This window comes from Salmo salar, chromosome ssa01 (assembly GCF_905237065.1).
Source record: "Salmo salar chromosome ssa01, Ssal_v3.1, whole genome shotgun sequence".
Taxonomy (NCBI): Eukaryota; Metazoa; Chordata; class Actinopteri; order Salmoniformes; family Salmonidae; genus Salmo; species Salmo salar.
Window position 1 is genome coordinate 4,541,293 of NC_059442.1, and position 12,497 is coordinate 4,553,789.

A 12,497-nucleotide genomic window follows, 5' to 3' on the forward strand; every position below is an offset into this window, starting at 1 on the left:
CATAAAACCTGGTCCTATAGTCTCTCCACTACCTCGTCTTCATCCTTACCGAGTCCACAGCGGTCTATTGATGTAAATCCCTGTAATCTATCCATAAAACCTGGTCCTATAGTCTCTCCACTACCTCGTCTTCATCCTTACCGAGTCCACAGCAGTCTATTGATGTAAATCCCCTGTAATCTATCCATAAAACCTGGTCCTATAGTCTCTCCACTACCTCGTCTTCATCCTTACCGAGTCCACAGCGGTCTATTGATGTAAATCCCTGTAATCTATCCATAAAACCTGGTCCTATAGTCTCTCCACTACCTCGTCTTCATCCTTACCGAGTCCACAGCGGTCCAGTCCAGAGGGTAGTTGAACAGCTCAGGTCTGGCCGTAGGAATCTTCTCAATCAGACTCCTGATGTGTTTTCGTTTCTCCTCTGTGTTTTGTCCTCCCTTCCCTCCAGGTACCTCCGCCCCGTCCAGACCCAAACTCTTATCGTCCTCACCGTAGTCCAGCGGAACCAGCTTACGTTTACGGGGCGCCTCGTCGGCCTCCTCCTCTCCAAACTTGTTGAAGACGCTGTCGACGTTGGCCAGCTTCTTACGTTTACTCCCAGTGTGGATCTGATGGTTGGGGCTGGCGCCGGCGCCTGGGGAGGAGAGCGAGAGAGAGCGAGAGCGAGAGAGAGAGAGATATAGTAGGGAAGTAACTATTAACTTTTAAATGTATTAGAAGAAAAGTTACGGTACCTTTAGCATACAGATGTAAAACGTTTAACATCTTCAGAAAGTATTCACACCCCTTGACTTTGTCCACATTGTTGTTACAGCTTGAAATTAAAATGTATTAAATTGAGATTGTGTCACACACACACACACAATACCCCATAACGTCAAAGTCGAATTATGTTTTTAGCAATATTTACAAATTAATTACAAATGAAAAGCTGAAATGTCTTAAGTCAATAAGTATTCAACCCCTTTTGTTATGGCGAGCCTAAATAAAATTCAACAGTTGAAATCTGCTAAACCGGTCACATACTAAGTTGGAGCATGGACACCGTATGCAATAATAGTGTTTAACATGATTTTTCAATGACTACCTCATCTCTGTACCCCACACACACAAAATTGTGGCGAAATCAAGCACTGTGAGCCGACACTTTGGGTGTGCATCAGCTGTCGGGAAGGAGAGGGAAAAAAAGATTGGCTCTTTGTGGAGAACTAAGGAGCTATCAGTTAGCAGTTTGACAGTTTGTGCAACTCTGCAGAAGTCTTGTTTATTTTCAGCGCGTTTCGTTCGTGAAGTGTTTAAGTCGACGGCCGGTGTTAGCGCTCTAGCTCGTGGTTATGTGTTGCGACCGCTCCGGTCATCGATCGCATGGAGTCGTTGCAACATCGTTGCAAAGCTATGACAAAACAACCAACCAGCCACCAGATGTATCCGACGGACAGTCAGTGAAACTGCAAGCCCAGAAGTCAACAGGTGAAACTGCAAGCCCAGAAGTCAACAGGTGAAACTGCAAGCCCAGAAGTCAACAGGTGAAACTGCAAGCCCAGAAGTCAACAGGTGAAACTGCAAGCCCAGAAGTCAACAGGTAAAACTGCAAGCCCAGAAGTCAACAGGTAAAACTGCAAGCCCAGAAGTCAACAGGTGAAACTGCAAGCCCAGAAGTCAACAGGTGAAACTGCAAGCCCAGAAGTCAACAGTTAAAAGCCCTCTCTCTCTCTCATTCATTTTCTCTCTATCGTTCCATTGCTTTACACTGCAGGAGACTGTTTTAACCCCCCCAATGATCTTCCCTTTGATGTCGCTGGACTGTTACTGCCCTGCCAGACGTATTTGGGTTGCCATTTCAGTTAAAGGGAGGTTGCTGCCAGTTTATTGTTGTTTGAACTGCATTGCTTTGATGTGGTACTATTATAATTTGGCTGAGACGAGTTTGGACATTTTAAGGCCTTTGTTATATCTATGAACACACCCCCTCACTCCTCCCTCACCCATTCATACCCCCCTTCAGTCCTCCCTCACCCATTCATACCCCCCCTCACTCTCCCCCACCCATTCCTACCCCCCCTCACCCATTCATACTCCCCACTCTCCCCCACCCATTCATACCCCCTCTCTCACTCCCCCCCACCCATTCATACCCCTCACTCCCCCCCACCCATTCATACCCCCTCCCTCACTCTCCCCCCCACCCATTCATACCCCCCCTCACCCATTCATACTACAGCTACACACCGCTGAATGAGCTGAGCGCCCGGTCAACAGTCTTGAGTTCCCACATATGCTGAGCACTTGTTGGCTGCTTTTCCTTCACTCTGCGGTCCAACTCATCCCAAGCCATCTCAATGGCCCAGTTTCAGGCTGGTTCTAAACTGGCCCAGTTTCAGGCTGGTTCTAAACTGGCCCAGTTTCAGGCTGGTTCTAAACTGGCCCAGTTTCAGGCTGGTTCTAAACTGGCCCAGTTTCAGGCTGGTTCTAAACTGGCCCAGTTTCAGGCTGGTTCTAAACTGGCCCAGTTTCAGGCTGGTTCTAAACTGGCCCAGTTTCAGGCTGGTTCTAACCTGGCCCAGTTTCAGGCTGGTTCTAACCGGCCCAGTCAGGCTGGTTCTAACTCACCCAGTTTCAGGCTGAGGCCTATCTTCGGCCGGTGTTCATCTGTGGGCTGGGCTTCTGGAGAGTTCTCATGGGGGATGATGATGCCACACGGAGACTCGTTGCCAGGGGAGTTGGGCGTGGCGCCGCCGCTGCCCGACGACACAGAGGGTGCCGACGTGATTGGCCGCAGTGTGGGCTTGAGGTGTGGGTGTGTCCTGGCATCTGACGAGTCTTCCCCGTCACGATCGTCAAGCTCCTCTCCATCCTCCACATCATCGTCTGATTGGGACTGAGGGTGTTCGGGAGGAGGCCTGTCTGCACCTCCACCTCCTCTCCTGTCCCTCTCTCGGTGCTCCCTCTCCCGGTGCTCCCTCTCCCGGTGCTCCCTCTCCCGGTGCTCCCTCTCCCGGTGCTCCCTCTCCCGGTGCTCCCTCTCTCGGTGCTCCCTCTCCCTGTGTGGTTTCTCCTGCTGCACCTCCTCCTCCTCCTCCTCCTCTGGCTCCGGCTTCACTGGGGGCTGCCGCCTCCTCTCTGCCTCCTCCTCCATCTTGGTGTAAAAATCAAATCACAATTTATTTAAAGTCTCAACACACTTTACAAATGAAAATAAAACAAAACAAAATGTCATGAATGTGCCTTGTTGATTAGTGTGTATTGTCCCCATTTGACAGGTACAATACACACTGATCAACATTTCTCATGTCTGTTACTGTGCCAAAGTTAACCAGCAGGAGGTAGACGGGAGGAAGATGGGAGACAGACGGGAGGCACACGGAGACAGACGGGAGGAAGACGGGAGACAGACGGGAGGAAGACGGGAGACAGACGGGAGGAAGACGAGACAGACGGGAGGAAGACGGGAGGAAGACGGGAGGAAGACGGGAGGAAGACGGGAGGCACACGAGACAGACGGGAGGCACACGAGACAGACGGGAGGCACACGAGACAGACGGGAGGCACACGAGACAGACGGGAGGCACACGAGACAGACGGGAGGCACACGAGACAGACGGGAGGCACACGAGACAGACGGGAGGCACACGAGACAGACGGGAGGCACACGAGACAGACGGGAGGCACACGAGACAGACGGGAGGCACACGAGAGACAGAACGCAGCGTTGCGTTTTCCCTTGCAAAACACATTGTTACGATGTGCCCTCGTGAACACGACCTTGGTCATAGGAGAGCTCCACAACAGCCAGCCAGCCAGCCAGACCGTCTGCCTGTCTCCTGTTCCACAACAGACAGACGGAGACATACCCTCTGCAGCTCGGCCTCAGGGTCTGGGTGTCCCTCAGCTAACAGTCTCTGTCTGATCTGATCATGCTCCTCCTTCTCCCGCTTCCTGTCTCTATCATCCAGCTCTGTCTCCTTCTCACGGTCTCTCAGACGCTTCTGTAATGCACTACCCCTGAGAGGGGGGGGACGACGACGACGACAGAGAGACAGACAGTCAGTCAGTCATACAGATTAACACTACAGACCTGTGTTAAAATACTATTTGTAATCATTCAAATACTTTGCATTTGCTTTAGGCTGCCTATAGCGCCAGATGGGCAAGGGTTTGCTATTTCTTTACCCCCCCCACCCACGCCTAACTCAAATCAAGCCCAACTTGAGATTAGGAAATGATTTAAAATAGCATTGGAACTCAGCTCTGCTACAGGGTGCCAGACCCAACACAGCTGGCTCCTTTGTTTGTGGCTTCCACCGACCAGTTCCAACAGCTTGTATTTTGACTCATCTGTCTGTCTGTTATAAACGGTGCCGTCTCACCTGTAGTATTTTGACTCGTCTGTTATAAACGGTGCCGTCTCACCTGTAGTATTTTGACTCGTCTGTTATAAACGGTGCCGTCTCACCTGTAGTATTTTGACTCATCTGTATGTCTGTTATAAACGGTGTCGTCTCACCTGTAGTATTTTGACTCGTCTGTTATAAACGGTGTCGTCTCACCTGTAGTATTTTGACTCATCTGTATGTGTGTTATAAACGGTGCCGTCTCACCTGTAGTATTTTGACTCGTCTGTTATAAACGGTGTCATCTCACCTGTAGTATTTTGACTCATCTGTTATAAACGGTGCCGTCTCACCTGTAGTATTTTGACTCATCTCTGTTATAAACGGTGTCGTCTCACCTGTAGTATTTTGACTCATCTGTCTGTGTGTTATAAACGGTGCCGTCTCACCTGTAGTATTTTGACTCATCTCTGTTATAAACGGTGTCATCTCACCTGTAGTATTTTGACTCATCTCTGTTATAAACGGTGCCGTCTCACCTGTAGTATTTTGACTCATCTGTCTGTGTGTTATAAACGGTGCCGTCTCACCTGTAGTATTTTGACTCATCTCTGTTATAAACGGTGTCATCTCACCTGTAGTATTTTGACTCATCTTCTGTTTATAAACGGTGCCGTCTCACCTGTAGTATTTTGACTCATCTCTGTTATAAACGGTGCCGTCTCACCTGTAGTATTTTGACTCATCTGCTGTTGTTATAAACGGTGTCATCTCACCTGTAGTATTTTGACTCATCTGCTGTGTGTTATAAACGGTGTCGTCTCACCTGTAGTATTTTGACTCATCTCTGTTATAAACGATGTCGTCTCACCTGTAGTATTTTGACTCATCTCTGTTATAAACGGTGTCATCTCACCTGTAGTATTTTGACTCATCTCTGTTATAAACGGTGTCGTCTCACCTGTAGTATTTTGACTCATCTCTGTTATAAACGGTGCCGTCTCACCTGTAGTATTTTGACTCATCTCTGTTATAAACGGTGTCGTCTCACCTGTAGTATTTTGACTCATCTGTCTGTGTGTTATAAACGGTGCCGTCTCACCTGTAGTATTTTGACTCATCTCTGTTATAAACGGTGTCGTCTCACCTGTAGTATTTTGACTCATCTCTGTTATAAACGGTGCCATCTCACCTGTAGTATTTTGACTCGTCTGTTATAAACGGTGTCGTCTCACCTGTAGTATTTTGACTCATCTCTGTTATAAACGATGCCGTCTCACCTGTAGTATTTTGACTCATCTCTGTTATAAACGGTGTCATCTCACCTGTAGTATTTTGACTCATCTGTCTGTGTGTTATAAACGGTGTCGTCTCACCTGTAGTATTTTGACTCATCTCTGTTATAAACGGTGCCGTCTCACCTGTAGTATTTTGACTCATCTCTGTTATAAACGGTGCCGTCTCACCTGTAGTATTTTGACTCATCTCTGTTATAAACGGTGCCGTCTCACCTGTAGTATTTTGACTCATCTCTGTTATAAACGGTGCCGTCTCACCTGTAGTATTTTGACTCATCTGTTATAAACGGTGTCGTCTCACCTGTAGTATTTTGACTCATCTGTCTGTGTGTTATAAACGGTGTCATCTCACCTGTAGTATTTTGACTCGTCTGTTATAAACGGTGTCGTCTCACCTGTAGTATTTTGACTCATCTGTTATAAACGGTGCCGTCTCACCTGTAGTATTTTGACTCGTCTGTTATAAACGGTGTCATCTCACCTGTAGTATTTTGACTCATCTGTCTGTGTGTTATAAACGGTGTCGTCTCACCTGTAGTATTTTGACTCGTCTGTTATAAACGGTGTCATCTCACCTGTAGTATTTTGACTCATCTGTCTGTGTGTTATAAACGGTGTCATCTCACCTGTAGTATTTTGACTCGTCTGTTATAAACGGTCTCACCTGTAGTTTTTACTCGTCTGTTATAAACGGTGCCGTCTCACCTGTAGTATTTTGACTCATCTCTGTTATAAACGGTGTCATCTCACCTGTAGTATTTTGACTCATCTGTCTGTGTGTTATAAACGGTGCCGTCTCACCTGTAGTATTTTGACTCATCTCTGTTATAAACGGTGCCGTCTCACCTGTAGTATTTTGACTCATCTCTGTTATAAACGGTGTCGTCTCACCTGTAGTATTTTGACTCGTCTCTGTTATAAACGGTGCCGTCTCACCTGTAGTATTTTGACTCATCTGTATGTGTGTTATAAACGGTGCCATCTCACCTGTAGTATTTTGACTCATCTGTATGTGTGTTATAAACGGTGCCGTCTCACCTGTAGTATTTTGACTCATCTCTGTTATAAACGATGTCGTCTCACCTGTAGTATTTTGACTCGTCTGTTATAAACGGTGCCATCTCACCTGTAGTATTTTGACTCATCTCTGTTATAAACGATGTCGTCTCACCTGTAGTATTTTGACTCGTCTGTTATAAACGGTGCCATCTCACCTGTAGTATTTTGACTCGTCTGTTATAAACGGTGTCGTCTCACCTGTAGTATTTTGACTCATCTGTCTGTGTGTTATAAACGGTGTCGTCTCACCTGTAGTATTTTGACTCATCTCTGTTATAAACGGTGCCGTCTCACCTGTAGTATTTTGACTCGTCTGTTATAAACGGTGCCATCTCACCTGTAGTATTTTGACTCATCTCTGTTATAAACGGTGTCGTCTCACCTGTAGTATTTTGACTCATCTGTCTGTGTGTTATAAACGGTGCCATCTCACCTGTAGTATTTTGACTCGTCTGTTATAAACGGTGTCGTCTCACCTGTAGTATTTTGACTCATCTGTCTGTGTGTTATAAACGGTGTCATCTCACCTGTAGTATTTTGACTCATCTCTGTTATAAACGGTGCCGTCTCACCTGTAGTATTTTGACTCATCTCTGTTATAAACGGTGTCGTCTCACCTGTAGTATTTTGACTCGTCTCTGTTATAAACGGTGTCGTCTCACCTGTAGTATTTTGACTCATCTGTCTGTGTGTTATAAACGGTGCCGTCTCACCTGTAGTATTTTGACTCATCTCTGTCATCGTCATAATCTTCCAGGAACTCTTTCAGACGCTTGCCTTCTTTTGTCTGTAGGAGGAAGAAAAACACTGGATTACATACCAACTCCAAAGTATCCACACATCACAGATTTAGACAGATTCAGAGGCCAGGACATAGTGAAGCGATTACATGCATGTGGCATTACAGGTTGACAGAATCAGAGAGAATGTATACTTATAGAAGGCATATATGGAATCATCTCTCTGACCATCTCATGTCGTCTCTCCTCCTCTCGCTGGTTCTCTTTGTCGTAGTCCCGAGCCTTCTTCCTCTCCCTGATCTCCCAGTTCTTCAGACGCTGAGAAGAAGAAGAGCAACAACATCTGATATATATACACACACACACACATTACACATTACACACACACACACACACACAACACACACACACACACACACATTACACACACACACACACATTACACACACACACTACACACACACACATTACACACACACACTACACACACACTACACACACACACTACACACACACACACACACACACACACACACACACACACACACACACACACACACACACACACACACACACACACACACACACACACACACACACACACACACACACACACACACACACACACACACACACACACACACACACACACACACACACACACACACACACACACACACACACACACACACACACACCGAAATGCTGTTTCAGCCAGTCAGCATCCAAACCAACTGTAATTTGCATCTATACATAGACAGGTGTTCAATTGAGTTGTCTGAAGACAGAGCCAGTATGAGCACAGTGGCTTGTGTCTCAAATGGAACCCTGCTCTAGTCTAAAGTAGTGCACTATATAGGGAATAGGGCTCTGGTCTATAGTAGTGCACTATATAGGGAATAGGGTGCCATAGGGCTCTGGTCTAAAGTAGTGCACTATATAGGGAATAGGGCTCTGGTCTAAAGTAGTGGACTATATAGGGAATAGGGTGCCATAGGGCTCTGTGCTAAAGTAGTGCACTATATAGGGAATAGGACTCTGGTCTAAAGTAGTGCACTATATAGGGAATAGGGTGCCATAGGGCTCTGGTCTAAAGTAGTGCACTATATAGGGAATAGGGCTCTGGTCTAAAGTAGTGCACAATATAGAGAATAGGGTGCCATTTGGAACACATACCTAAGTGCCTTAGGCCTGAGGGAATCAGAAAGAGTTGTCAGACTGGTTGTGTTCCATGCTACGACAGTATATTGCAGTGGTAAAGCCTAATTAACCCTACACATGTACGTAACGCAAGAAAGCTGTTAGCGAAATAAGAATGTTAATCGTGCATACCTGTGTGGAGCTGCAGGGCTGCACGCGTTTGAGTATTTTTGTAACTTTACAGGATTACCATTTCTCCGTAGCTAATGTAGTTCTTGCGTTGTGTACTTGCGTAGGGTATAAATTCGGCCTAAAGCCTTGTCAACATGGACTACACGTCAAACTTACTTCCTGGTAGGCAGTCTCCTTGTCCCTCATCTTCCTCTCCAGCTTCCTGCGTTCGTACGCCTCCTCCTGATCTTCCTCACGGTCGTGTTTCTTCTCATCGCGGCTCCGTTCTCTACAGGCAGAGACGTGAGTTCAAACACTCACCACTTCTACAGCTGACCAGCACCTGTATTCAGAGCGCTGATCTAGGATCCTCATACCAACCTGGATCTACTGCGGTCTTTGCTGACTTCTCGACTCCGCTCCTTCACGCGTTCCCTCTCTCCGCGTTCCCTCTCTCCTCGTTCCCTCTCTCCTCGTTCCCTCTCTCCTCGTTCCCTCTCTCCTCGTTCCCTCTCTCCTCGTTCCCTCTCTCTCTCCTTTGTCCGTTCACGTTCCCGATCGATCCGGTCCCGGTCTCTGTCCTTGTTGTTGTTGTCGTTTCTCTCCTTCTCCTTCTCCCTCTCGCGGTCCCGGCGCTCCCTCTCTCGCTCCCTCTCTTTGTCTCTCTCCCTCCTGTCCTTATCGATCTCTTGCCGTTCCTGCTCTTTCTTTCCCTTCTCCTCCTCCAGTTTCTACAGGAAGAAGAGGAGTACCCCTGTGTTAAGTCACTCTACTGCTGTATTCCCCCATAGACAACACAGTCAACACGGCAGTGAGAACAAGCTACCTGGAACCATGAAAAACAGCCCCAGACCATTATTTCTCATCCACCAAACTTTACAGTTGGCACTATGCATTGGGGCAGGTAGCGTTCTCCTGGCATCCACCAAACCCAGATTCTTCCGCCGGACTGCCAGATGGTGAAGCGTGATTCATCACTCCAGGGAACGTGTTTCCACTGCTCCAGAGTCCAATGGCAGCAAACTTTACACCACTCCAGCTGACTCTTGGCATTCCGCATGGTGATCTTACGCTCGTGTGCGTCTGCTCTGCCATGGAAACCCCATTTCATGAAGATCCCGACGAATAGGTATTACGCTGACGTTGCTTCCAGAGGCCCGTGTGTCACCTGAACTGGACTCGCATGTAAAGGACGCATGCATTTCTCTAGGAAACTGTGCAGTAATCCCAACATCCCTATGGACGACGCAAATCGCCCTCGCGCTGCCCTCACCCACCTGGACAGAAGGAATGCATTAGTGAGGATGCTGTACATCGACTACCAAACTCACCACAAAGCTCACAGCCCCTGGGGGACTGAACTCCTCTTTACGCAACAGCTTCTACCTCAAGGCCATCAGACTGTTAAACAGCTTCTATCTCCAGGCCATCAGACTGTTAAACAGCTTCTATCTCCAGGCCATCAGACTGTTAAACAGCTTCTATCTCCAGGCCATCAGACTGTTAAACAGCTTCTATCTCCAGGCCATCAGACTGATAAACAGCTTCTATCTCCAGGCCATCAGACTGATAAACAGCTTCTATCTCCAGGCCATCAGACTGTTAAACAGCTTCTATCTCCAGGCCATCAGACTGTTAAACAGCTTCTATCTCCAGGCCATCAGACTGTTAAACAGCTTCTATCTCCAGGCCATCAGACTGTTAAACAGCTTCTATCTCCAGGCCATCAGACTGTTAAACAGCTTCTATCTCCAGGCCATCAGACTGTTAAACAGCTTCTATCTCCAGGCCATCAGACTGTTAAACAGCTTCTACCTCCAGGCCATCAGACTGTTAAACAGCTTCTATCTCCAGACCATCAGACTGTTAAACAGCTTCTACCTCAAGGCCATCAGACTGTTAAACAGCTTCTACCTCCAGGCCATCAGACTGTTAAACAGCTTCTATCTCCAGACCATCAGACTGTTAAACAGCTTCTACCTCCAGGCCATCAGACTGTTAAACAGCTTCTATCTCCAGGCCATCAGACTGTTAAACAGCTTCTATCTCCAGGCCATCAGACTGTTAAACAGCCATCACTAGCCAGCTACCACCTGGTTACTCAACCCTGCTGCCCCATAGACGTGGAATCACTGGTCACTTTAATAATGGAACACGAGTCACTTCAATAATGTTTACATACTGCTTTACTCATCTCATATGTATACAGTGTAATTTTTGTCAATGCCACTCCGACGTTGCTCGATTTAATATTTATATATTTCTTAATTGCATTATTTTTTACTTTTAGATGTGTGTGTTGTTAGATACTACTGCAATGTTGGCGCTAGGAACACAAGCATTTCACTACACCCGCAATATCATCTGCTGAATATGTGTACGTGACCAACACAATTTGATTTGATTTATACAGTGAATTCGGAAAGTATTCAGACCCCCCCCCTCCCCTTTTTCCACATTGTGTTGCGTTACAGCCTTATTCTAAAATGGATTGAATAAAAAAAATGGTCTTCATTAATCTACACACAATACCCCACAATGACACAATATGACACAATACCCCACAATGACTCAATACCCCATAATGACTCAATACCCCAATACCCCACAACGACTCAATACCCCACAACGACACAATACCCCACAACGACACAATAACCCACAACGACACAATACCCCAACACCCCACAACGACACAATACCTCAACACCCCACAACGACACAATACCTCACAACGACACAATACCCCACAACGACACAATACCCCACAACGACACAATACCCCACAACGACACAATACCCCAATACCCCACAATGACAAAGAAAAAAATAGGTTTACATTTTTTTCCAAATGTATTAAATATATAAAAACAGAAATACCTTATTTACTTAAGTATTCAGACCCTTTGCTATGAGGCTCGAAATTGAGCTCAGGTGCATCCTGTTTCCATTGATCATCCTTGAGATGTTTCTACAACTTCATTGAAGTCCACTTGAGGTAAATTCAATTGATTTGACATGATTTGGAAAGGCACACACCTGTCTATATAAGGTCCCACAGTTAACAGTGCATGTCAGAGCAAAAACCAAGCCATGAGGTCGAAGGAATTGTCCGTAGAGCTCTGAGACAGGATTGTGTCGAGGCACAGATCTGGAGAAAGGTACCAACACATTTCTGCAGCATTGAAGGTCCCCAAGAACTCAGTGGCTTCCATCATTCTTAAATGGAAGTTTGGAACCACCAAGACTCTTCCTAGAGCTGGCCGCCCGGTCAAACTGACCAATCGGGGGAGAAGGGCCTTGGTCAGGGAGGTGACCAAGAACCCGATGGTCAATCTGAGAGAGCTCCAGAGTTCCTCTGTGGAGATGGGAGAAGCTTCCAGAAGGACAACCAACTCTGCAGCACTCCACCAATCAGACCTTTATGTTAGTGGCCAGATGGAAGCCACTCCTCAGTCAAACACACGACAGCCCGCTTGGAGTTTGTCAAAAGGCACCTAAAGGACTCTAAGACCATGAGAAACAAGATTCTCTAGTCTGATGAAACCAAGATTTAACTCTTTGGCCTGAATGACAAGCGTCACGTCTGGAGCAAACCTGGCACCATCCCTACGGTGAAGCATGGTGGTGGCAGCATCATGCTGTGGGGGTGATTTTTCAGGGGCAGGAAGTCAGGATCGAGGGAAAGATGAACAGAGCAAAGTACAGAGAGATCCTTAATGAAAACCTGCTCCAGAGCACTCAGGACCTCAGAC

At 46.8% G+C, this 12,497-nt stretch overlaps 1 protein-coding gene across 5 annotated transcripts in view; it reads right to left on the reverse strand.

The window, feature by feature from the left end:
• LOC106599215 (RNA-binding protein 25) overlaps window positions 1-12,497 on the reverse strand; it is a 33,319-nt gene that overhangs the window by 5,631 nt on the left and 15,191 nt on the right. For all 5 annotated transcript variants that reach the window (XM_045706887.1, XM_045706854.1, XM_045706956.1 and 2 more), the window contains exons 9-15: window positions 9,124-9,473; window positions 8,920-9,031; window positions 7,660-7,749; window positions 7,405-7,478; window positions 3,855-4,005; window positions 2,614-3,139; window positions 327-637 (exon numbers count right to left, since the gene is read on the reverse strand). In XM_045706887.1, coding sequence (XP_045562843.1) covers window positions 327-637; window positions 2,614-3,139; window positions 3,855-4,005; window positions 7,405-7,478; window positions 7,660-7,749; window positions 8,920-9,031; window positions 9,124-9,473 — 1,614 coding nt within the window. The remainder of the gene's footprint in view (window positions 1-326; window positions 638-2,613; window positions 3,140-3,854; window positions 4,006-7,404; window positions 7,479-7,659; window positions 7,750-8,919; window positions 9,032-9,123; window positions 9,474-12,497) is intronic.